The sequence below is a fragment of the Rhea pennata genome, chromosome 8 (genome assembly GCF_028389875.1).
Source record: "Rhea pennata isolate bPtePen1 chromosome 8, bPtePen1.pri, whole genome shotgun sequence".
Classification (NCBI taxonomy): Eukaryota; Metazoa; Chordata; class Aves; order Rheiformes; family Rheidae; genus Rhea; species Rhea pennata.
The window spans coordinates 25953139-25980960 of NC_084670.1; the positions used below are offsets into that span (position 1 = coordinate 25953139).

The following is a 27822-nucleotide window of genomic DNA, read 5'->3' on the forward strand; positions in this document are numbered from 1 at the left end:
GAGAGTATTTGGGAGGAATATGCAGTGTTTTGCAAAACATTATACAGTCTGAATATGCCATTGGGAAAACAAATTTTCAGCTGTTAAAATAGCCTTTTATTATAATGACATTTTGTAATACAGTAATAGTATTGCCAGATATCATGAAAATAAAAGGTTGTTCTGGCAGCAAAAGAGAAAAAAAGGGTAACTGATTTTGAGTCAAGTAGTGTCTACAGTGTTGGAAGCATGATTCTAAAAGACTGCATCTCCACAGCATCCTTTCTTTATTAAGTATACTTTGAATTTTATGTATTTTATTTAAAAATTAAATTAGTAAAGCCTACTTTAATTTTCTTCTGGAGTAACTTTGTGTGTCACACTGGTGCACATAAGAACAGAATCAGAGCCACAAATAATTCTGTAACATGAACCCTGTGAAGTAATAAAGGGTGAAAATAGATTTGGTGAAAATATAGAATTCCTGGTCTGAAGAGCAATGACAAATAAGAAATGTTAAAGAGATATAGAATGTGTATTCAGTTATCAAAATCAATTACCATATTTTAATGTGTACAATCTCACTCATTTTAGATAGGTATGCCTTCAGTAGTGTTAGTACTTGAAAACAATCCTCAGAAAACATGCAGAGTCAGAGGGAAGGCTTTAGGGAATCAGATACAGGGAACCAATAAGGTAAACACAGCAGGCATGCAAAGACATGAATATTATTGGGTAAAGGGTTCTTTAGTAAGCTTTCCATTGGTTTACACACACATGCACACACACACCTGCTGATAAATCACAAATTTTTAAGTAGATAGTATGTGAAGACGGAAGTGTTTATATTTGCAAAATATGCGTGTTCCCTTCAGAACAGGGGTGACAAAAATAGCTAGTAAAATAAGATTTAGGAATAAAAATAGATCTGGAATACAACTGGAGTCTGAAGATTGTGAAATAGTGTATCATCATATTGGTAAAAAAGTCTTAGATTTTGCTATGATTTGGGGGGACTTGAACAAAAGCAAGTAAAGATCCCCTTAAAGGAACAATTTAATGTAAGTGTTAAAATCTTTCATCTCTTTCATTGCATGAAGGCATTACATTTCACATGCTTCATTTTATGTGTGCAGTAAAAAGAAAAAGCTGATATCCAGATGCTCTCTTTGAGAATATTGTATCACTTTAGACATTAGCAAATAGACTGCCATGTGTTACAGTGGATGACTAGCTGTGTTGGAGATGCTGCTTCACCATTTAAAATTCAATGCCTGGCATCAAACCATCATCACTCACTATTCCTGGCTCAAACATGAAGTTGTCATTAGCATGCAGACTTTAAAAAATATATATATCTTTCATTGACTGATTCATTAGGCTGACAAATTATTTATTTTACATTACTAGGATTTAGTTTTGTGGTGGTTTATGCTAACACATTTAACTTTATTATTAGATGCCATCAGTTATTTTGGTTCTCTGATGAGCAGTAACACTTCATGTGTAGTGATTTGATTGCTTTTATCATCTATTTCGTATTCCAAGTACATATTCAGAGTGTAGAACTTAGCAAAGTTCACATTTCTGAAATCAGGAAAGGAAGAGTTAAAAAAGATGTTGATGCAACATTGACCGTACCAACAGAAGCTGGCATTAGCCACCAGGAATTGTTCGCTCTCATTCTACTTGTATAAGGAATAATTTTATTGAATGATGAAAAGATTTATCACGGGCTTTGGCAGAGCTAGAGATGTGATGTGAGATGATCTAAAAAGATGTATTTTAGTGCATTTAGGACAGTGAAAGAAAGAAAGAATTCTCATCTTTCTCCTCTGTATATTTGGTGTTCCCTTAGAAATTGCTATAATGTTTAGACAGATATTTTTCAAATGGGAAAACTAGATGGGTAAGCAGTCTTCCAAACACAGTATCACATTTGGGTGATACAAAAATAGATGAAAATTATATGTCCATTGGGCTTGGTGTCTCTAAAGAGGAATAATATCATGACAAAGATCACTTTGACATCCATCACCATTTTGCATTCATTCTGCATCAGATTATTGTTATTTAAAATTGATCACAGTGAAGGCATATGGGTTCCTCTAACTTACCTCTGTGCGATATTCTTCCCATTAGCCATAGGGACCCCATCAGCTATGTTGGAGCTGTCACATGACAAAATCACTTACTAAACTTAAATAAGGCAAGTAAAGAATTAAAATTATGATTCATTACGAAACTGTTGCATGTGATCTTAATCTTTGATATCTGTTTGTAGACGTCAACAAAAATCTTTAACAACACATACAGATATGTTAACCATTTGACCTAATTATGACAATCAAATGCCAACTTGATGTCAAAATGTGCTAAAGATAAATCTCTGAATGGTACCTCAGCTCCAATGAATTTGAATTTCTAGCACTGTTCACAGATACCACTCTCCTTTCTCCTCTTCTCTCCCAAATACAAATAATTGGCAGTGATACATAAAACGCACATATAACGACCACTGTTGCCTAACAGCATTCTGAATAGAGTTCTGTGTGTCCTTTGGCAACTAAATCCTTCTCCTAAGAAAATTTAAAAATAGCTATAATTATACTGAGTTTCATTACCTCTTTTGATGTCTGTCTAAAACTCAACGTTGGTAAAGTATTTAAGTATATACTTATAAAGGAATTCAAATGTAAACTAGTTGGGATACGTGCTCCCCTTCTTTGCAAAAACATAGCTATACTTTTATGTTTGTACTGGTTGTACATTTTTGCAAGATGTATGAAAATTAAATATATCCTATATATTATAGTGGATGTACCTGAGTCACAGCAATAAGGAAGAAAAAATAATTGCCATCCATTTACTAAACACTTAAGTACAAATCATGGATTGACTTTGCAGACTGAATACTTAACAACAGGCATGAAGTCAAATTGTCAGTTTCTCTGGGTACAGTACCATACCTAATTGCATTCCAAAGCAGTACGTTTACTAATATATTACAAAAGGCTATGTGAAGTATCTATTGCAGGATGGTATCCTGTAATTGCATATATTCTACTGCTTTACTTCACTCTAGAGTGCAAGAACAAAAATCTTCATGACATTCCAATCAACTTTTGGTTCAGTTACCTTTTCATATTTTTGCAATATCTATCATTATTGACTTACATTTGGATAAAACTCAGTCAACTGTTATTTATTTGGACAGAAAATAAAGAAGAGAGTGAGCGCTTGTAATTAATTTGCTTTTCAGTTTACAGTATGTTGATATCAACAAATTAAACACAGCCCTATATTTTGCAAGTTTGTTACCATTAGTGACGAGCAGTGAAAACAAAGTGAATGGGAAGAATTTATGCAAGGAAGCTCAAAATAAAACTGTTCTTTGCCCTTTGATGAGAGGGCACAGATGCATGTGGGCGTATACATTTACTAGAAGTGGATAAATGCTGCAAAAATATGACTGTGGATGATATTTCAGCTGTATTCCTTCACTGAATCTCTTCTTGTTCACTCTGCTAATATCCTAAAAAAATCCTAATCCTGCTAATCCTAATCCTGCAAATATCCTAATATACCTATAAAAAAGAAAAAAAGTAGCAAAAATTCTGCCAGTTTTAAAGGCAAATATGAAATACTTCATCTTGAATATTCAGAGTAGGAATCTAAGAGCTGTGGTGAGTATGCAGTAAGAATAAAACTTTACTGAGTATTCACTGTGGGCTAAGCAATTAAGGGTAAACTATACCAGGAAAAACATAGCAGAGGCTGCTCTGGTGTATTCCTGGTAGCCACAATGATCTTTTATTTTCTTTCTCCCCTGACTTTATCTACTGAGTATCATTGTTAATCCCATCTTGCTTTGCTGGCTACCTGAATCAGCTTCTCTCTTCACTTGTGTCTGCTGTTTTTCATCATCCTGGTAGGATTGAGCTCCCCATTGATGAGTATAATCAAGTACTATATTTTAAGACTCTGTCTTGTGGGGAGTTCATATACCTGTCATAAACATACTTGTGATTATTAAACAGTCATACCTCATGCTTCAGAACAGTCCTGTGAGATCTTGAATTTCACTGACCTTTAGGAAGAGTTATGTGCATAGACCCATTTGAATTCTAGCCAGTGAAATTATCAGACTTGGAAGTTGTTCTCCAAGCAAAACAAGATCAAAACAGGTATCCCACAGACAGAAATTCGATTGGACTTACTGAAAACTCTTAGGACTTTTTAGGAATATCTGGCTATTCTAAAGTCCAAGCTCTGTCACTCAACCAATACATTTCATTGAAATTGATGGTGTCACCAAGACTCCACTAGTGTATACAAAGATGAGGAGAAGGAGAAGAATGATAATGAAATCATGGAGCTCACTGATCAAACGAAACAAGGAGCAGACAGTCCTCTGACTCATAGCTAGAACTGTTAGGATTACAAGCAGAAACAAACTGTAAGGGAGCCTACTTCTCTAATGTATGATAGAATACATTGCTGCCTAATTCCAGAGAAAGGAGGATTAGAAGAGTTTAAAGTGCCCTAAGGAATTGTTAGTAATTAACAATAATCTTAGCTATCCTTATATCCTATTATATCCTATAATTTTAGCTCCACTGACATCATATATTTAATGTTTGCCCTCTTTTTGGTATATCTGCAACCTAAGCATGACTTCAGCTTGTTGTACTTCACCTTGTATATACCTCGATGCCTGGTGCTTTAATTATAGGCAGCTATACCTTGATTATTGCCAAACAATTTCTCTGTAGCTAAGATTGTAGATGAGTAAGGAGACAACTTTGAAGTAGAGGTACCTTTCCAATATGAACACAAACAGGAAGAATAATTTATCTTGCACACAGTTTCACTTAGCTCTTGGTTTTAATAATATGAGTTGTTATGAAATAAATAGGTCTAAATGTACCATACCATTATTTTTTTTAAAAAAAGTATATTTTAAGTTACACTGCAGTGCAATTGTCTCAATACTGCCCATACAGACTTCCATTTAACCAGCTTGGAGAACACTATCCTTGTAATGCCATGGCACAGTATATTTTCCATTTTGCTCACTGCCTAGGTAAACAATCTTTCTCTGTCTTTTAAAGATGTCACTGAATGTAACAGCCAAACTGAGAACAAACTTACAGAAATGCACATGCACAGGATTTGATTCTGTTGCCAAGATGCAGCAAACCCCAGTGGCAACCTTCAGTTGTCTGCACAATTACTGATTAGATTCTTCGCTATTCTTTAGATAACAGACATCCTAGCACTTATTAATCACTCCATCCCTTGCCACTACCCTTCACAATCTCAAGAGTTCTCCACAAAAATACGGAAGATGATAACAATAACCCAAGACTGGAATGAGCTGATAGGAACTGAAAGGAGTCAGAGAAATAAAGCAATACTCTTATTGATGTTGGCAAGGAGGCTACAGCTTTGACAGTAACTAGTGGCCTTTATTCTTTTCTCTACAGCAGTTGACCTCACTGGCAGAGGTAACAACTCTGGCAACACCTATGCATATGAAAGAAGTTTAAATGATGCCATATTTGTGCAGATAACAGCAACAAAAATATTGAAAGGAAAGGCTCATGAAGCATAATGATAACAGAGGAAAGACCGTCGATGAGTCAGTGATTACACAGCACAACTTGGAATGCAAGAAATGTACGCCATTGTCCTGATGTGATCTGACTACAGCCATTTGCCTTAAACACTCTTTCTAAGTCTAAGTTTTCCAGAAGGGAAAACAACAGGGAGTTTCCCATTACCTGAACTCCTCACTCTTAAAAGTGTGGTTGTCCAGCATCCAGAGATGCAGAAAACAGACATATCAATATAACTGCTGACTTGTAAACAAACTTGTCTGCTTGCTACATTTATAAACTTAAGGAATTTACTGGGTTTGAGAACAGCACCACTTTACAAATTAAATAATATACAATGCTGTTATTTTCATTAATGTTTTCAATTATTATTTATTAAAAATACTAGGAGATGTGCTTAAAAATAGTAGTAGTTGTGCATGTATAGTGCAAAAGTAAATAATAATGCAATAACTAAATTCAAAACTGAGCAGAGATTACATCCTCATATAAGGTATAAAGTTTTTGCATTCACTGATCTATACATATTAATTCATATGTACAATAAATTCCCAGGTGTGAGCATAAGCATTGTGTAATAGAAGGAGCACAATACATCTATATCTCTATGTTCCTACATAATTGCAGCATTTCATAGTGCCCTTCATTCTCCGTTCTAAAAATGTTCATAAAATTCTGTCCTCTTCCATCTATCGCCTCTTCCTATCCATCTGCAAACCTCTCTCCTTTGTTCCCAGAAAGATTATATAAAGCAAAGCAAGCAGCTGTCATGAGAAACAGATATTTCTCATCAGTTTCTATGCTTCATTTATTCACCCTTTAGTCTTCCAAACGCATATTCTATTGCTTTTCTTAAGAAGTGCTTTTCTCCCTTTTGGCTGTCCAGTGAAAAATTTCATAAACCCAGAAACATACGAAAAGCTGTTTCTAGTAAATGACACACCATGAGTAGTTTCTGTTGTTTCAGTTATAAATCATATTGGAAAGGAAACCAAGAATAATAAATTTCATATCTTTTTTTATCAGTGCAAGCTATAACAGAAATATTGCTCTATGGAATAATCTCTTTACAAGCTAGACTTGTCCTTAGAAAAATGGGACCTGGAATGAGGAGGGTAGAATTTGGAAGGCCAGCTGCTTCAAGACGGCCTCAGAAGGCCTGCTTATTGGCTTAGGGAAAGTCACCTTCTGAGGTCGATTCTAGTTCTCTGTGTAGTACCACGAGAAGATTATCATTATTATATTGAGCAGTACTTTTACTAACTGGTGATGAAAAGAAATCAGAATGATAAGTTTCTGGCAAATAGATGAGCTTAATGCAGACAGGGAGGATTAGCTGCAACAGCAGCCAGATTGTGAAAAGATTGCGAGAGAGATAATAAATAAGGCAAACAGGAATCCACTTCTTCCACATCCAGAAGTTAAAATTTACTTCTTCTGACAGAAGTTAGGTATAACTCTACAATGGAGTGTATATTTTATTGAAATTTAAGCTGGAAAGCAAAGTTCTACCTGTGAGTGTTCTGAATTGTCTGCACTTCTTATGCCTGTTGTTAAGGTGGATATGACAAGTGGTATCTGCTGTGAATCAACTGCAGATTGTAGACCACTCTAGCCTGTTTTTATGATTGGTCCCAGTTTCACAGGTCTGGAAATGCTCAGGCAAATTTCGTGCGGAATACACATAAACATTAGAGAGGATACTTCAAGAACAGGAGCTGCAGGCTTGTTTAGAACAAATCAATGTAATGAGATTGAAAAAGTGCTAGGATCGAAAAGTGCTGATTCACCCTCCATCAGAGAAGGTCTACTCTTGGAGCACAGCTGAGCTGTAACTAAGGTATGTATGCTGAATTAGTATTACAAGTTCTTTAATGCAGGCAGAGAGGATGATCCTCAGGGAGGATCATTCTATACTGTTGCTTATTCTTTCACTAAACACCTGCTACTCCTATCAGTAGAAACAGGACATCACATCTTTTCCCCGTCTTCTTACCACCCTTCCCCCCACAAAACGCTAAAGGGGGAGGCTGAAGATCCTCAAGGGACCTGAATCCTATGCAAGTGCTCCAAACCTTTTCTTCATTTTTGACTCTTGCAGAAGATAGGGTTGCAGACTTGTCACCTAACGCAAGAGGTTTTGGAGCATGATCAACTCTGCAGGTCTTTAAACCACTGACTAACACTGAGTAGAATTATTTTAGCAAAATAAATTCCAATAATTAGTTGCAGGATAGCAACATGCAGTTCATGGAATTTAAAGAGCTTTTTACTGTTTTGAGAGATCACAAAAAACTCTTCAAACTTTGACTTCCTCAAACCAAAGGCGTGCCAGCTGTGGAAGACTTGGCTACACCTCTGGCTTTGATCAGAAAATGTCAATGAATTGATTCCTGATACGAGTGAAAAACAATTTTGTGGAACTTATGCAGAAGATATTAAGTTTCTCAAAGCTGCAAGAGATGCAACTATAGAAGTCTGGGAAGCAGATATATTCATGACCAGAACATATTAAGAAGGAAGAGTTGGAGCACAGGAAGCAGATCTACATAGTGCATGTAGGAGTGTTTTCCTCGCCAAGGCTGAGGCAGAATTTTTATAGCATGTATACAGTTTGTTTAACACGTACTCTCAAGTGAAAATTGTGGCTTGGAGCTAGTGGTGCTCAAAAATCAATGAAAACTTGAAAAAAATACCGAAGAGAGGCCATCAAAATAAACTGTAGATGCAGATCACTGGCAGTTTTTCATCTGGGAATGTCTGAAAAACAGGTGTAGCACAGTATCTTGATTCTCTGAAACTATATGTGGAAAAACTTTTGAAATATTTAACTTTCTCTCACTTAGTTTGAGAGCCCAGCCTACCTTCTCCTTAAAGGGAAGATAGAATTTATTTGGATTTAATCCAGTTACATAGAAGGGAAAATACTAAGGCAGAAAACTTTTCATGAACTGTGCAAAAAGCCAGAAAGAAAGGTTCAAAAAATTAAGGTACTTTATACTATGTTTTTTTTCAGATAACAAAAGATCAAATATTGGGGCACAGAATATTCACAAGTCACAGTCTTCCAACTAGGCAGGACAGACTTGGCTTCTCCAAGTCATAGAATCATAGAACCAGTAAGGTTGGAAGGGACCTCTGGAGATCATCTAGTCCAGCCCCCCTGCTCAGCAGGGTCACCTAGAGCATGTTAGACAGGGTTGCATCCAGGCAGGCCTTGAAGATCTCCAGAGAAGGAGACTCCACAACCTCTCTGGGCAACCTGTGCCAGTGCTCCATCACTCTCACAGGGAAGAAATTCCCCCTCACGGTCAGGCAGAACTTCCTGTGGTTCAGTTTCTGCCCACTGCCTCTTGTCCTGTCACACGGGACAACTGAAAAGAGTTTGTCCCCCTGACACCCTCCCTTCAGGTACTTACACACATTGATAAGATCCCCCCTCAATGCTTTCATGGATTAAGATTTTTTAAAGTAATCTGATAATTAAAATTCAAGTTTAACGTGTTTAAAATCTGTCAATTACATCATTAAACAACTTCTACAGTGGCAGTGGAGCAATACCAAAAAGCTTCAGAAATGGCAAATAGTTTTTAATGATTTACCAAAACCAGACTCAGGTTCAGACAGTTTTCAGTCACAGAAGTAGTCTGCACTTATTTTAGGTTTTTTTCTGTATCTATAAAGATTAGGATTTTTATTCCTTTCAGCAACAGTTTATGCTAAGAGGACAAGTGTGGACTCTGTTCTGAGTGCTCTATCACTAGAAAGTTAAACATATGAGTATCTGGTTCTAATCAATATCTTTGTTTCCAGTTCCTATCCTGAATCTACATGCTGGGTTAGTTTCTTCTTACACACATTTAACAAATATTTGGATAATGAATCTTTCACCTGTTAATTCAATTTCACCATGTTCTTGAAGAGGGAATGTGGGTGGTTTGCCTAACAACTATTACAACTTTGAGAGTGTTTCAAAACTCTACAGAAAGAAACATTAAGCATGATTTTCCAAAGCACAGTAAATCTAGTTATACCACTTACAAAAATTTGCCTTTGAATTTTTAAGCATGCATACAGTTTCTGTTTATCATAAATAGATTACCTATTTATTATTCCTGAGAAAGTATATATATATATGCAATATTACCTAATTGTGTAATTCCCTGCAGGTGAATAGTGTCTGGTGCATGCAGCACTGCTTGCATGTTTCTATTTTCCTGAACAGCTATTGACTCCTTGTGTGAGCAGACAGACCTCAGGCTCCAGCAGGCTCTTAGATGAAGCAGTATTGATGCACTGCATTTGGAATACCAACCTCTACTTTGTTTACCATCAAAAGCATGGGGCAGACTCAAAGCATACCAAAAACCAGATAGTTCTTTGGACTTACTGAATAAAGTGCACAGATCTTTTTTTGGAAATACAGTGGCTCAGTGCTGCCCATAGTGGGACTATACTTATGCCATCCCAATGACCAGCGTTCATTGCAACTCCACTTTTCATTTCTCCAAATGTAGCAGCAGGAGTAGAAAGGTTCTCACTCAGCTTCAGCAAATATTTATATAGAGTTACTCATTTCATAATATCCTATTCTGCTTAACAAGCTGTTCTGCAGCTGCAGGAAATCACATGGCTTGTTAGTAGAAGTTTATTTTTATAAGTTCAACTTTCGTGACCATTAGCTGTATATAATTCATTGGTCCTTAGGGAAGGAAAATGATTATATTAGAGGTCATGGATAGGCAATAATGATATCATCAAAAACGATCATTTTTGATGAAGATAGAACTGAAACAGAAGAAGGTGACTTACTGAGCTGAAGAGAAATTAAGAATTAGTTTTTGACATGGTGGCATTGCTACAGAGAGTTCTGTATCCTTACATCAGCTGAGGTCTTGATTCAGCCTGTTGAAGTAACCTGAACCTTTCTGTCCACTACAGTGATTCTGAAAAAAAAGAAGAGAAAAAGAGTGTTGTACAAAAACATCTGCCTATATTTGAAAAGTAAATATTCTGGAAAAATTTAAAGATTTGCATTTGGCTGTCTAATGTAGTGGCATTAGAGAACTGCAAAAAATCTGAGATACTTCTCAAGTCACTGATTTTCTCCTTGAAAATTAGGAAGTCACAACGTCCAGCAATATCCTTTTTGTCCAATCAGCCCTTACTCTGAATATATTTCAGCATGTTGTACTGCACTCATGGGAACATTTGTTACCAATTAAGAATATTTCCATACTGACTTACTTCAAAAGACAATATAATAAGCTTCATCTTCTTTCCACATTTCTGTCAGCATTTCTCCCTCAATCCTTTCAGTATCTTTTATAAAATTAATCATTTCTAGGTCCTGTAATTCAATTATTCCTACAATTTAAAAACCTACCTATATGGAATGACAGTCCAGAATGAGAATTTTCATTGTATTTCTTAAAATTGTTATATTATACATGCTATATTGTATCATATTCTGTCATTTTAACATTTCAGAAATTGCACATCTGCTTAAACTAATTCTTTTTTTTTTATATTTTAATGTTTATGGAAAACTGCTGTTCAGAAAAAAATACTTAGAAAAAAACAGTTTTTGTAAAAGATGTGAAAGCATCACAAAGCTTGGAAAAAATGGAAGAAGTTGGTTTTCAGCAGCTCAAAACTTCAGCTGTCGGGGTTCTAAACAGGATATACACTTTACTAGCGGAATATTTTCTGACTATCTCTCACCTTTATTCATTTATTTCTTGTAGATTCCACATTCCTTCTCAGATGCTGGCCCATGTATTTCCTGTAAAGTTAACCTACTCTTTTATTTTAGTAGTACACTCTGTACTCTACCCATAGACATCTGGTCTATCAACAGTTTTTCTGATGAGAGTTAATTCCAGTTTTTCTCATAAATAAAAATCTATCTTGTCTATGACCCAACCATCAGATAATTTTAAAATAACAGAAACACTAATTGGCAGTGCAGATCAACTAAATTATTAAGGATTTCAGATAAAGGAGGGCTTTCCAAGTGAAGCATTTCCTGTTAGCTGGCCAGCATTTACTGGTAGGTATGGGTCTCTGATTCAGAATGCTATTTAAAAGTTTAATTAGCTCTCCTAAAGTCATTATTTAGGACCAAAAGTACCTTGCTTAGATCTCAGGAACCTCCACAGGCATTCTTACAGGGAATTTTTAGATGTCTAATGAAGTATATTGTTTAATTTTGTAGTTTGCCCGTTGCATTTTTCATTATCGAATCTATTGAATCATTATTGCTTGCTTTAGGTAATTTTAAGTAAACAAGTTCCTTCAACATAGAACTATTCTTTGTTGCTATTTTATTTGCTGTACTTAACTTTTTGAGTATTTTTACGTCAATGAGTTTTCCGTTGTACATGTTAGGTACAGAAATTTTTTAAATAGGACTGTAACAAAGATTGGTATTAACTTGAAGTGTTAGTGTCTATCCAAAACAGAGAAAGGGTGATGGGGAGAGTTCAGGGCACATATACCACTATATTATTGTACAGTTTTGCAACCGACACAGCTGCTTTCTCTGCAAGAAAAAAATGCACATAATGTTTTCTTGCTATTGTACATCGATTAGTTCAGATTACTTGTGGTGAATCTTACTTGATAACTGTTAATATTTTTGCTGAATAAACCACACATAAAAGTTTTTCTTTAATTATTTAAATACTATTAGGATCCTACTCCTAGTATATCTCTTGTACAGCCACTGATGCAATATTTTAGACCTCAAGAAGTCATATCTCTAAATAATTTTCTTTCAAAGTAAAAATAAGGAAGTAAAAATCAGGCACCCTTGACAAATGGAAATACAAGCTAATAGAAAATTGATTATAAATAAAGGTAATGTACAGAGTGTCAAGACAACTGAAAATTCAATTATGTGATTGGGGGAAAACAGTGGGTTCCTGTAGTAGTCTGGTAAGCATGTTACAATCAATCCTTTTGTGTATTAAATTCTTCTATGTCTTAAGAAGTGATTCACATAATTTTTTTGAGGTGGCTTTAGTACTGCATTTAGAGATAGGCTATTTACAAAATAGTAGTTAGTTTTGGCACATGCAGTATTTAAGCAAACAAAGATTCCTGGAATTAGCAAAAAACTTCCAGTAAACGAAGACTGAACTCTCAAAAGTTCAAACAATACCTAACTAAACAAGACTAATCTAAAAAGATTACATTATTTACTCTTTATTTTCAGTTGCATTTGTAGTAGAGTGTTTAAAATCACACTTCTGTTCCCCATACGTTTGTAATAAATTTGCTGAGATCTGCGTTTTCTTTAGCAGACTTTTTTTTTTAAATAATACTAAATCTCTTTTCCATTAAACCAGATTAGTGCCATCACTCACTTAAATCCACTATAAAATGACAGCCTTGTTGAAATTACAGAAAACTAACATTGTTATACAAAGGTGCTGAATTGGGCCCTATGTTTTAATTAGATCTTGTCTTTATTACTACAGTGGGTTTTTTCCTCTGGGAGTACAAGGTGGTGTGAATATCTGAATATTCCTTAGCTGATTGAAATCAAGTTTGTCCAGGGATAACAAAATATATTATTTTTAGTTTGTGAGATGACAGAGGAGGAGGAAATAAAAAAGAACAAATAGCTCCAAATACCAACATAAAATATCTAAACAGTGGAAAGATGAAGTGTGTGTTACAGCATATTTAATTATGTCAGGAAATAGGGGAAAGCAGAACTTGCTGTGTTGCTATATCATACATTGTATTTATGCATCTTTTAAAATAATGCTTAACATGTAGCAACTTACAAGGAAAATAAGAAGATGATGAAACAATTATTTACACACAGAATCAGGTTGTAGCAAAATATGTCAATAAGTCGTAGGGAATGGAGTAACTAAGCCATGCGAGCTTGGCTTTGTGGCCAATCAATAACTTTCCCCAGCACACCATGAGAAATGCAGTCAGGCAGCCCAGATAGACAGGAACATACTACAGATGTTGACTAACTTTTCTTCAAGTGTACTTGTACTGAGATTGAAGTGTAATGCTAATGGAGGGGAGGAAGTTAATGGGGTAATATTTCATTTGGCAATTAGATTCCCGCAAAGCTGTCTCTTCAAAACCATTTTTCTGCAATTTTGTGATCTCTGGTTCTAGTGAAAATAAAAAGCAGAGCAGCAAAACACACAGTAAAATTAAGACTTGGTCATGTAGTCTTGGTTTTATCATTACTTTGTTTTCAGAGTTAGGGCTTGGTGTAAAATTTGGTAGAACTGCAGATGATAAGGTGTAAGTTTGAGAAAATAAGTTAGTTTTTCAAGAAGTTCTTAGAAGAGATGAACTTCTTCAATGAAAAAGAAATAGCCTCCACATATCTTTGCCCTTAATAGTTGTAACTAAATGTGAGAAACTCTGGCTAATACCTACTGCATTCAGTGAAAGACAGCTTGAATCCACAACATTTATCAGGTACAACATGATTTTTATGGGTTCAAGGAATAAGAACATACAGGATCATACGGGAGTACACCTGATAAGATTAAATCTTTCTAAATACTCAAATTCAATTGAAATTTTGCTGTTAACTTAGAAGAGACTAGAAGGATTTGTGCTATATCCAGAACTGGTTATTTTCAGTTAAGCTAAAGTATGACTGGGTAGCCTGGGTAGGGAAAACTCATAAAGAATAATACTAACAAAGAAAATCTCTCCCTCATCAAGATTTGAGTTTTCCTACCAGTAAGTTCTTAAAGAATGTTTTTAAGATTTTAAAGCAATAGAACAATGCCTCTCTCATTTCTTGAAAATGTCAAAAATTCTGTAGCAGAATTCTTACATTTTAATCATCATGTCAGGTGGCAGAAGTACAAACGGTAAAACTGACTCTTTTGCTTACACAAACACCAAGCAATTTCAGAGATACAAGCTTCAGAGAAAATACATTTTTACTAATGATAAGATCATCCATTATGCTTCAACACAAATCCATCTACAGACATTTAATACAACTAGTGGAGTGGTGTGATAGTCCTAACTGTTACGAGGGACAGCCATATATCACTGTCTGTATAATTGCTACACTGCTGGCCTGTGTGACTTCAATTCCTGAAGTCAAGGTTGCATGTTCTCTAGATGTACCTGCATAAGAAAATGTACCAGAGTGATCAGGAATAATAACAACTAAGAAATTAAAATCCATCAGAATTTGTTTTTTAAGATATATATTATGGGAATAATATTAAAATAGGCATACTTGGATGTCTCTGCAATATACTCCATTCTTTTAAATTAACACTGGAAAAGAAGCTAGCTGAAAAGCATCCATGACTGATACTAAAAGAAAGTGTTCTTTATTGACATATTTCCAAATAGTCCCTCTGTTAATATTTTCTAAGCCAAAAATATAACTTTCCCTTAAAAAAAAAAGCTAAATAAAAAACTGGGAACAGAGTGACATTATACAAGATCTAAATTACAACTCCAGTGAAAAAATGTAGGACAAATTGGGTAGAAATACAGAAGTATCAGTTCTGACTGAAGGCTGAAACTTGTGCAAACAACAGCAAAAAAACCTTTTTAGAACATTTTGAGATGTGTGAAAACTACAAATGCTAGAGCTGTGAAAAGGAAACTGGGAATTTGATACATATGTTATGGAAATGCCACTGCCCACTGCTATATTATTTTTGGAGAACAGAATAGAGAACAGCAGAACAACTGCTGTTATAAACACAGGGTCTCCCTGGTGATGCAAAAATCGTACCATGGTAGATATTAATGACTATTGCCATCTGGATACATACATGAAGAAACCATCTTTGGTATGTTCTAGAATATTTACTAAGAAATATAGTATTGTTTATCAATTACCTCTCCGACTGTCTGAGGAGGAATCATTTGCCGAACTCCAAGGAAAACAGTACCACTATACAGAGTAGTTCACACACTGAGAGAATTTCTTTACATAAGTAAATACAGTTTTAAAGTTCAGCTGATATAAAGTGATCCTACTGTCTTAGAGAAGATCGTATTTTAAATTTGGGAAGCACTTTATCATAGTATGTTTTTTCAAAGTAAAATACTTTATTAAAATACAAACAAAAAATTAAAAGTGGTAAGGCCTGGCGATGGATTCTGTAACTGCTTCTCAGAACCAAAAGAGCTTTAAGTTATGTTAATCGTGCTGGTTTCAAGGGCAGTAATTACCAATGAGAGGATTGTTTAGTGAAAATCGCTTTAGAATCAAACTATAAAATTTTTGTCTATTCAGTTGCATGAACAAAAGAAGACATGCTCCCATTTACCTGTTCACAGGAGTGTATGACTGGCAGGTCTTCTTGCGTCATTTCTTCTTCTGCTATAAAAGACAACTATGCTTATATTTCTATTCTTTATACTTTGAATCTCATACCTGAAGGCTGACCCTGGGCACTTATTTCTCTGGCAGTTGGATACCCTGCAATTCTTACATTCAGTTTATTCTGAACAGTCAGTACCCATTCGTTCAAATATTATCCTTCTAGTATGCAGCAGTTACTCTTGTACCCAGCTTATGCTAGTAGCTCTTGCTACACAAAGGGATATAGACCAACATAAAACCTGGTAGATTTAAGGAAAATATTATATACAGTTGCTTGGTCATACCAGTGAACTCTCCCTGAAATTTTTAAAAGATGTTTTTAAAAAATTTCTGAATGGTGGCAGCTATACACCATCTGTTCTGTTCTGGTTTAGAAAGAAATTGCATCGATCCATGGTGTTCTACATATCACCTCTTATTCACAACAACCACTAAGCAAAACCTAGCAACATAGTTGTGACTGTCATATTGAAATAATGAAGAAATGAATATTTTTAACATAAATGACACATGAAAATTATACTAATAACTCTTGTGATTTAATACTGATTCTTCTTTGAAAGAAATGCTGATGTATGCATTCTAAAATAAATAATTCTCTGCATACATAACATAATCATCGAACTTGAATTGACCCTAAGTACGGTTTTTATTCTTCATGTCTTTATTCATTCTTTTCTACATAGTATTTGTGGAATTCAGCATCTGGAACGAGCAGGAAACAAGTTGACTCTCTTTGACTCCCTTTATTTCTGCATAGTGACATTTTCCACGGTGGGCTTTGGGGATGTTACACCCAAGATATGGCCTTCAAAGCTGCTTGTTGTCATTATGATCTGTGTTGCTCTTGTGGTGTTGCCTATTCAGGTAAATGTGGATTTTTTTTTTCTCTTTAGAGTTACTTTTAAAATGAATAATAATTGAAATAATTTATTGTTATCGTTACTATGGCATATAAAATGTCAGAAAGGATAAGAAGATAAGAAGAGATGTCTTTATACCTCTTATTCTGTGCACACACAACTGAAATTTTCTTCCCTTTCCCCCCCTTCTTTTCCCTCTGTCTGTCCTCTTTTAGTTTATAACTATAGTAAAAAAAATAAAATAATAAAAAAGGAGCACAAACAACAGTTTTCAAGTGCTGCTGAATGATTCTGGTGCCTGTTGTGTACCAGAGAGCCCTTCTCTTCATCCTAAGATTTGGTTTTGTTATTAATGGAGCAGTTTTAAAAACAACAGTAGCCAGCACTTTCTGTATGAGTGTAGCATTTCCTCTCCAGGCTATCTCTGTTTCTAATCTTGGTTCTCTCCACTTCCTCTGTTATACTTACAGCCCAATGTTAACTTGAAAAAATCTTAATAAATTTGCAACTCAAGCAAATTATTTTCACAGATGTATGTGTAGGTACACACACATACACACACACATGCACACACACAACCTGCCAGCAATGCAGGATCTTGCAATTCCTGCACAGGTTCAGAACTTATAACACTTTCAAGCGTAAAAGGCTAATTTGTTAAAATCCAATTACTTAATTGAATCGTTATCAGTTTCATTAAACTTGCAGCAAACATCTGTCTGATTGTTGGCTGGCAGAAACCCTGCGGCTTCCAGGGCAGCCCTGCCAAGACACTGACTGTCCCATACTTGGTCATCACAGATGACCTGGACCTCCTGCCAAAAAAGAGGGATGTGGGAAGACATTGTGCACAGCTATCAAAACCTGCAGTAGCCCTGCTAGAGTGTAAAGCTCCAATGTTTCTCACATGGCTGTGGTTTCCAAACTCTGCCTCTTTGGCAGTGAATTAAAGCTCACTGTAAGCACAGCATGAAACCCCCTTGAAATTATTTGAACATTTTACTTAAATCTAAATAATTAATATCTACCATACACAAACATACGCACTAACGCAATTATATTCCCACTGAATGGAGTGGAAATTTAGTAGAATATATATTCTGTTGAAAAATAAAATGTTTTGTTTAAGAAATTTGAAAAACTCTTAAACTTCCTAAGAAATACAAATTTCAATTTTCAAGTAATTCTAATATGCACTTCAGGCACCTGATACCAGGTTGGTAAAACCTAAGATCTCTGCATTACCAGTTTATGACCTCGAATTTAATGCCTTTTTACACCAATTTACTATGATTAGCTATTTTACTTCATAGTCTTGTAGTGATAAAGGGGCTTCATATAGTGTTCCACACAGAACGTGGGAGGCATTCTCTCCTGAGCTTTTGTCCTGCTATGATATGAAACCAGTTATTAGTCATGATTCAGTCTCTCCATCATTTGAATGGGGATGAGGAAAAACAGCTATCACACAGGCATATAGTTAAATTGAACTCAGTATTAACTATATATAACTTCCATAAAGCTTTGAAATGGTATTTATATGTTTTATTATATGTTGTACAGATTGTTTAAATATTCTTTTGCCTGGAAAATTCAGTCTGCTAAAGCAATGCTCTTACATACTTAATTCTGATTCGTATTTCCCAACATATTGCATACTAGGTCTCCCATTCATAAGAGCACAAAACAGATTTCACTATTAGTCTGCTTATGTTGTTAAGCTGGCAAAGATAAAATAGCTCTATTAAGAGCTGCCGTGTATTTAAGTGGTAGTTGTAGAACAGGTAGGAGAGAGTATACGGATTTGATGGTAATATACAGACATTGTCACCTTCAGAATATTATAAAATCTGTGATGAAAGTCATTGCTCAGACCATAAATAAAACGGTGCCTTTATCAGAGTATCTATGCTTACAGTGACCTGAGTTTATGACAGTGTTTAGGCCACATGGCACTGAAAAAAACAGCTCAGATACGTGAAATACAGAAAATAAATAAGGTACAGCCTTTATTATGTTTCTAAAATTTTGTAATTATTGTCATATCATATTTTAATGTTCCCTTCTCTCTTATCTGTCCCCCACCCCCAACCCACCCCCCCCCCAATTTCCGAATGTTAGAGAATGGCCATAGTGCTAGGTTTGTCCACCTTCCTATCGTTCATCTCACCCACTTACTAGCAAATTTTTCACTAAGAGAAAAGGTATCAGGCGCTAAATACAGACATGAGCTGAACAAAGAGATATTGTTAAGTCATGATCCAGTTGTACTGCACATCTGGTTGTCTGTATTTCACTGACATTTGGCATCTATTGCAGTTTGAACAGCTGGCATATTTGTGGATGGAGAGGCAAAAGTCTGGTGGTAATTACAGTCGGCACAGAGCTCAGACGGAAAAACACGTTGTGCTGTGTGTCAGCTCTCTGAAGATTGATTTACTTATGGATTTCTTAAATGAATTCTACGCTCACCCCAGATTGCAGGTATTTTTACAATAAAAAACCCCCAAAAAACTCAGTTAAACACTGTTACTTTGCAGACAGCCTTCTTAAATGGCATTTAATTTGTAAAACTGCATTTGGGAATAGCTGACTGGCTTGGGACTCTGTAATTGCAATACGACCCAGAGATACAGTATGCATACCTTCATTTTAAATCGAGATAAATGGATTAAACAGATGATAGAATTACTATCTCATTGAATTATACTAGTCCGTTTAGAAACAAATATTTTCACATAGCTTAATTTTATTCTATCTCAAAATAGATAATAAATAAAAAATTATTTTCAAATTATTTTTCCTGTTGTTTTGGGACTGCATCCAGAACTCCTCACAAGTCAGAGAGTCTTTTAGTTTGGGCATTTTGTTTCATTTTTCACCAATGTTGTGAAGATTAGATCCTTTGCAGTTAAGAAATAGATATACATTAAATTACAAAGATCTAGATAGATTACATACAAGATTTTCTCAGTGTATGTATTCCCTAATTCTCTTAATGCAAAAAGTACCATCCAAAAATCCATAGTCAGATCTGATCATATAAAACCTATTTATATTAATTAGTGATTTTGATTCAGTATCGTTAGCTTTGCTATAGACCATCTCTTTTACTACATCTTCTATTTCCATATCTTTTACTAAGTTACCTGTGGTACCTTACTTCATTAAATAGTGCAAAAAATCAAAAAAGAAAATCCTCAAGTGGATGAGCAGCAGTTTGACAAATCTTAAATACTCCCCCAATTAATTAGCTAGTAAGAGGCATAGGCAAATGTACAAAGAAATCAAATTTTTTATAGAGGTATGCAGAAACTGAAGCCCAAAATTTAGTAACTAGTGCAAATAATGAGTCAACCTCTTATGATACGCTGGAAACAAAAAGGTCCTAATACTACTATTGTAGCCTAAAAGAGCTTTGTATATGTTCCCTTTATGGTCAGAATGGGAAGCTGAAGGGTACAAATGATGCACTGGATCCAATGCACTGTTTTCCGAAAATGTCTGTGTGTAGTAAGGAAGGCTTCTATACTGAGCCTTTCCTAAGCTCTTGGTCCTTCTCTTCCCTGCACCTCCCATTTATCTCTTTTTCATAAATACACACACGTACATCTCAGAACAACATTACTTTTTCTGCACAGAGACTGTAGCACAGGAAATAGGGTTTGGATTTGCCTGTTAATGTAAAGGAAAAAACTGAATGGGTATTAAAGAGGTGAGGAAGATAATTTTGTTTGGATTATGGAAGACTTCTTGCACTTTCTAGCTAGAATGACAGAAGTGTGAATTGTGTTTTAAAAAACTATGTTCATATGGAAATGTCAGAGTTGTCAAAAGAAAATATCTGTACTTTAGCGGCCACCTTGAAGTCTTTTGCAAGCAGTGGACAATTTTTCGGCCATTTTTATTAAAGAAGAATTCAGTATTTTAAACACTTGTATTCATAAAATAGCTTTTGTCAATGAAATTTGGGAATTATCACAGATGTTTTTAACATTCTGAGCCTCTGTTGACTTATCATTTAGCAACAACAGATGGTAACATCAAAGAATAACATGCCTATTCCCCCTTATGTTTTTGACAGGACTATTATGTCGTTATTTTGTGTCCTACTGAAATGGATGCTCAGGTCCGAAGGGTGTTACAAATCCCAATGTGGTCCCAAAGAGTTATCTATCTGCAAGGCTCAGCACTAAAAGATCAAGACCTGTTGAGAGCAAAGTAGGCAAATATTGACTAATACTTACTTTTTACTTCTGTTTCACATCATACTGTTTAATAAGTTTGACAGACAACACAAGCTTTGTTAGAAGGAAAGCATGTGTATTTAGACAGTTGAGATCTCTTATATAGTCTGTTTTTCCTAATATCTGAAAATTTTCAAGAAAGAAGTATTTGTAAGCTACTTCATTTTACCAAGTTTTTCTTCACTGGCTTTTCTGTCTCAAATTTTAAAGATGTTAAAACAGAGTGCATATAAACAAAACAATTTATTCCAAAAACAGTATGGAAAATTACAAAACTGCCAGCAATGCTAGAATTTGTTTCTGTTCCTTGAGCAAATGTAGTAGAGGTCAGTGCTTGTTCTCCTGATCAACTGAAGGGGAAAAAAGTAAACAAAGTAACGATTACCCTTTGAACCCATCTCACAGTCTTGTTTCCTTGCCCTGTCCAGACTGATAACTGCAAGCAACTATTCCACTGTGTTACCATATTCTCCTCCTTCAGGATCTTCCTCTTACCATACATTTCCACTTCTAGAAAATCTTCTCTGTTAGTTAATATCCAATAACATTAATCAAAACACATCAGTCATAGTTCCTTAAAAAAAAAAAAAAAAGAAAGAAAAAGAAAAACCTAACACCATTGCTGAATTGCTTGAAGGTGGGAAGGAATTCACAATGGAACTCATGTAGGAGGATCGTCTCTTCAAACTCCAAAGGGAGATAAAGGTGATTCTTAGCAAATAACTGATTTAGGTAATCCGCATTGCTCTTTATAACTTCTCTATCTTCACCTAAATTAAGCAACTAATGCAGATATCTAAAATTAAGGCAATACCTGCCTGAGAATTTGTGACAGTCAGCAGAATTGTTTCCAGGAATCAAATTAATCTGAGGAGTCTAGTGAGCAGGTTTTTTTTTTTTTTTTCTTTTCAATTTTCTGACATTGAAAATACAGCTACTTCTGTATCTGTTTAAAATTTGAAAATTCAATAAAGCTTTGTTCAGGATTAAGATTTTTTTAAAAAAAGAAAGTTGTAAGAGGATTTCCATTTTTGCTTTCCTGCTGATATTAAGAAGGATTTAATGGTGGGATTTAGTTGGCATTTGTTCTACACTCTAGGAGAAGAAAAATTATGCTGTTCCCTAAAGATAATCATGAATTTCACTTATAATAACCTGGAGGTAGTCAACTGTGGAACTGTGCTTTTTCCTGCAGAACATGTAATTGAATGTACCTGTCACAGAATAATTTTTAACCTCTCCTGAGGGAAGAAGCATAGTGGGAATTTAATAGAATATTTAATATGAAATATAACCCAGTACCTAAGGTGTTTGCTGTTTTTCTTTTTAATGAGAACATAATGTACTGAGAAGATAACAAGGCACACAGTAAACTCTCTGAATAAATAAAGTCACGATTACCAACAAAAAAAATCAAGAAGTGCCTTATTATCAAAAAAGTGTATTTTACGTGAAATGCAATGTCAAAATAAGATGAGAAAAGTTGCACTGAAAAAGTAAAGGAATACCAAAGTGAGCTGACTGCATTGTTAGTAAATGATCAGAAAATTAAAAATTGTATTTTAGTTTATATGCTCTAGAACAAAGTTTGACTTTACAAATACTATATCCGTTCTTGCTTCCTACCTTTTGAGAGCCTCACTTTGTGATCTTTTGGTGTTCTCTGAACAGTTTTTGTGTGTCCAGGTTTAATAAACAGAATAAATTCTGTCTTGTGATAGCACACTGATGCTTACATTGTTCATCAGCAAGACTGGAACCTTTGTTTCTACTTTGGAACCTTTGTTTCTACTTAAGCATTTGAAATAATACAGTAACTGAATAAAATAGCTCTAAATCTCCATTCAGCAGTAGAAAGTGAGTAACACTGCCATGGCTTGATTTCTTTCCTTTTCAGCTTTCTCCCATGTTCTGTCATGAACTCAAATATTTTTTTTCTCTCTCCTTGCACTCTTCCACTTTCTTTTAGTAATCCTGTCACAAATCGTAATACCCTTAACATCCACTCTCTTTCTTTGTATTTTATGCTCTCACATTTTCTCCTCAATATACAAAGTCCCTTTAATTTCTGGCATCTTCTAGTAGTGAAACTGTTGGTTTTTGTCTCAGATTCAGATTTTCTGGCATATAAAAACAGTGCAACTGCCAAAAAAAATCTTTTCCAATTGTTAGGACATTAATAACACTGTTCTTTCATAGAGATACTCTGGCTTCTAATAAATGTGTTAAACAGAGATGCTATTAGCATTTCTGTTGTCGACATTCATGACATTTATAGAAAGTTAATCTCAGGCTATTATCCTTGTCATCTGTGGCTGAAATGACTCAAGAAGTTTCAAAAAACATTGCAGAAAAAAGAAAAAGAGTGACTATGATCCCACAAGCCTCACTTCCTTACGAAACCATCCAAATATAATGTTGATCCCAGTCACCTCATCAGCTCTCATCAAAATCTGTTCCCTCACTAATGTCACTGAATTTTCTTCTTCCCTACAATTTAATTAAAGATCTTACCTTCCCACTTCTGCTCCTGTGCTTGGCTAAAACTACTCACACAGCCTCCCGTGATTTCTTCCTAATCAAAACTCAGAACTAACTTTCCACCCTCATCGCTCCTCTACGTCAGCTGCATTTGGCATTACTATTCCTATATATTGATTTGCCTTTGTTGCAATGATTTTTCCCTTTCAAGTACTTCACTCTTTTGAGGCTTCCCCTTATCTTCCCCCTAGGCCGCTAGCAGCTGGAAATCTATAAGGATTTGTCCTTACCCTTCACTTTTTTCTATGCTTTCTCAGAATGACCTCACACAAAACATATACATTAAGTCACTATTTCTATAGGATAAACTAAAATGTTGGCCACTCTCAGGCATCTCTTTGTGGATATTTATTAATCAACTTCAGTTTAGTTGAAGATAATTGTAGATAGATCTTAATTTTTGCTACCAAACTAAAACAAATATCCTAACCTTGGATGCTCTTGCAGAGCATCCCATGCAGACTATACCTGCATAGTGCAAGTGTTTTCTCATGCAAACTCTCATTTTTGCCTCACTTAAAACTACTCCTGTGTTCTTCACAAACATTGTCTCACATCTCTCAACCCTTGTTTCAGAATGCTTTGAAAATATTATTTTCACAGTGCATCACTTTGCCTCCTACTGCCGGCCTTCCCTGGCTTACCCTCCTTTTTGCATCAAGGCACTTATGACTTGCAACTCAGTCCTTATGGAGAGGTAACCTTCTTAGGCGCGCATACTACTCCTCTCACACAGAACAGATTAGCAGACAACTCTCATTCTGATTTCACCTGCACTCCCCCTTCAGTCTAGAAGGAATTTCTCAGAAACAACTGCAATGGAACCCCAGTTTTCCATAACAAGCTCTCTTCAGCCTGTTTTCTGCTCTCATGTCTAATGAGACCACTTTCTTTCATGCTAATTTTGTGGAACTCTCACACTGGTTCCTTACGTTGCCCATTTTTGCACGCGCTTTTGTTACCCATCGTTACATCACTTTAGAGCTTAGCAAGACTGGTTTTGTTCTGTGTTTGTGAAGTACCCCAAAGAACAAGTCCTAGTCTAAGCGTAGGGTCCCAGTGTGCTAGACTATTACTAGCAACCATCACTTCCATTTTCTACTAACAGAGAGACAAAAGGTTTGGGAATCTCAGGTCCCTTTCCGGACTCTAGAATGGAATTGCTCGAAAGGGCAGTGAATTACCTGCTCATTTTCCCCAAACTTCTGTCTCATTGTTCCCCTCTCCAGGAAATCCACTCAGAGCCTGCTGTTACTCTTTGCTCAGAAAGTCCTGTTTTCTCAAGCAGGTTGACCAAGTCCCTGTTCCTCTACTTCCTTACACCAGTAATTGAAGTAGGATTCACTGGAGGAAGACACTAAGAACTGACACAAGAGCGCAAGAGCAAGCTTTCATGAGACTTTCAGTCGGGCAGTTGTTCACTTCTGCTTCCACCTCAACTCTTTTGATTACATGACCTTTGTTACCACTGTAGAATAATTACACATTAAAAGTTTTCAAAGAGACTAAAAACTGAAAACAGTTAATTCAATACATGCATACAAAGTTGTTTTTTATTTATCCCAACAGATTATTCCACTACATCTATCCATCATTCCACTAGCACTAGACAAGACAATTCTGTATTATGGCTATTACCTGCCCTCTCATATTCATTCTTATCAATAACAACTCCTCAATATTGTACTTTTACATGGTAAACAGACTGGGGCTACTTATCTACTTTTTAAACTCATAGATAAATATGCAAGATAAATATTTTACAAAGTAAGTGTGTTTGAGGCCACACTGATGTTCTTATTTTGGCACAGCTTCCCCTGGCATCAGAAGAAGTTAGCTTGCTAGAACCTAATCAAGAAGTATGTGTATGAAGCTGTGCATTTGTGCACAAGATAGACAGATAGTGGATAAAAACAGATTAAACTTTCTCTGTATTCTATTTCTAAGCATATGTAAGACTATGAACTGTGAAACACGCTCCACTGAAGTATTTTGTTGGCATATAACAGGTTTTTCTCCCGTCTTCTAGAATGGATGATGCTGAAGCTTGTTTCATTCTGAGTAGCCGCTGTGAGGTGGACAGGACAGCAGCTGTAAGTTTTGAATAAATAACTAAGAATGAGTGTGCATGCTGTTTACACTCTCACTACCCATATTCCATCCCATAGGCTAAGACTTCTGTGTATTCAAGATTACAGTTAGCTGATTTGCACAGAGAATTTGCAAGAGTGGGATGAATTTCTGATCTCAATTAAGTTAATGAAAAGTTTTCTACTGGATTTGCTATAGCTGGGATTTCACAAATTCAGGAAATTATATTTAATGTCTCATTTTACATAACATATCTACTACTGCTTTCTTAGAAACTACATTATATGAACTCTACGAATAAAGTTAGGATTTTACACTGTATATTAGTTATATATTTGGAAAAGTTGTAAAAAAGCCTAAAAATTTATATGTATACATTTTCTAATAGAGTACTCTTAAAAGCTTATTTTACATGATAAATAATATGTTTTTATGCGTTCTCTTTTTTCATGGAAGAATGGCAGAGTATCATTTTAACATTTAGGTATCGTTTCTGATACTGTATTTATATATATAAGCAATAACCTGGTACCTTACAGGTTTGTTGGCACTTGGTCATTAATCACTCCAAAGAGCAGCACTCAGTCAAAACCAAAAGTTTTATTCAATTTACCTGGACTATAGCACTATTTGCTCTCAACGTCTAATTCAGAAAGTTATATTTATTAAAGCAGAAATGAAATATATCAGTTGGTTGGTATTTCCATTCAGAAGCTTTAGAGTATCAAATGCTTATTATGCACAAAGTAAGAATTGAATTCAACTTTATAAATTAATTTATGACTAATACCAAATAACCAATACCTCTAAGAACATCTGACCGTTTTTCCTATTTGCCAATTACAGATGTGAAAAATTTTACTTTCTACAAAGGAAGACTGCTGATGCAACTGTTCAGCATATCTTTGATAAAAGAATAAAAGTATTTTAGTATCAATTAGAATTCATAAAAATAGTGAAATTACCTACCGATTGCAAATAATCAGGAAAAAGTCACTAAAGAGAAGTGTTTATGAACACAACTTCACCTTTTTCACTATGATTCACAAACTAAATTATTGCATGCCTAGCTGACTTCATTCAGTTCAATCTTGAACTACAAAGCAGAATGATCAAAATAGGTTTAAGTATGCACAGGGTTAAATTAAGATAGTTGTAAATTACTTGACAAGATCAAATTTGTGTTCTTCAATTCAGTAATTGTAAGTTTCAGCTTATCTCAATTTTAAAAAAAGTTAAGATAGTAATATGCAGAAACAAAGCAATGTGCTTATATGAAGAATTTTAGTTCAATTCATACCTGTTAATATATTATCTGCCTCAGCCTACTGTTTTACTGATAGATTATAAGGAATAGCGAGTTTTCTAAAAATCAAAATTAGGCACAGAAAAACATAGAAAATGAAGACTGCATCAAATATGTAGGGTTTCTTAATATATTGCCTGTAACTTGTCAAAATTACTTCCTCTGCCCTCAAAGCCTACTTATTACCATACCTATACATACAGCTTATTAGAGAAAGAATGACAAAAGCAACAAAAGCTGTAGTTAGCAAGAAGAAAGGATTGTTTCCTTGGGAGAAAAATGAGCCCTAGAAGCAAATTTTGTTAAAAGTAACTGTTAATTTTTTGTAGAATTTCACAATGCTGTAAAAAGTATTTTATTTCAAAGCTAAAGACCCTAGGCCAAACTCTTCACTTGCATAAAGCCACTGAATCTGTGATATCGCCATGATATCAGACTTTTCTTGAACTAATGGCACTGAATTCAATTAATCAGCAAGAGACTCATGAAAACACAGTACTGAAAGCCACTGAATGGGCAACAAGTAGTCCTAGACAAAGTCAAGCAAGGCAAATACTCAGAATTTACTATTTAGAAGTTACAGAGGTACTAATGTACCTATCTAAGAGTAAAATAGATATTAGTTTCTGTAAACATGTATGAAAATATCAGTTACTTCTGTGACACTGAAGAAAAACACTAAACTGACTTGCTTAAATTAGCCATGAAGGGCAGAATCATCTGATTCTGATTCAGCTACAACATCTTGTTTCACAGAATATACTGGACAGTTATAAAACAGTTCAGAAATGAGAAGTCCCATACCATCACAGGATGTGATTCA

The 27822-nt window shown here is 35.1% G+C and overlaps 1 protein-coding gene across 3 annotated transcripts in view; it reads left to right on the forward strand.

The window, feature by feature from the left end:
• Positions 1-27822, forward strand: part of KCNT2 (potassium sodium-activated channel subfamily T member 2) — a 155825-nt gene that overhangs the window by 61775 nt on the left and 66228 nt on the right. For all 3 annotated transcript variants that reach the window (XM_062581257.1, XM_062581258.1, XM_062581259.1), the window contains exons 9-12: positions 16638-16818; positions 19134-19298; positions 20899-21035; positions 25632-25695. In XM_062581257.1, the coding sequence (XP_062437241.1) occupies positions 16638-16818; positions 19134-19298; positions 20899-21035; positions 25632-25695 (547 nt within the window). The remainder of the gene's footprint in view (positions 1-16637; positions 16819-19133; positions 19299-20898; positions 21036-25631; positions 25696-27822) is intronic.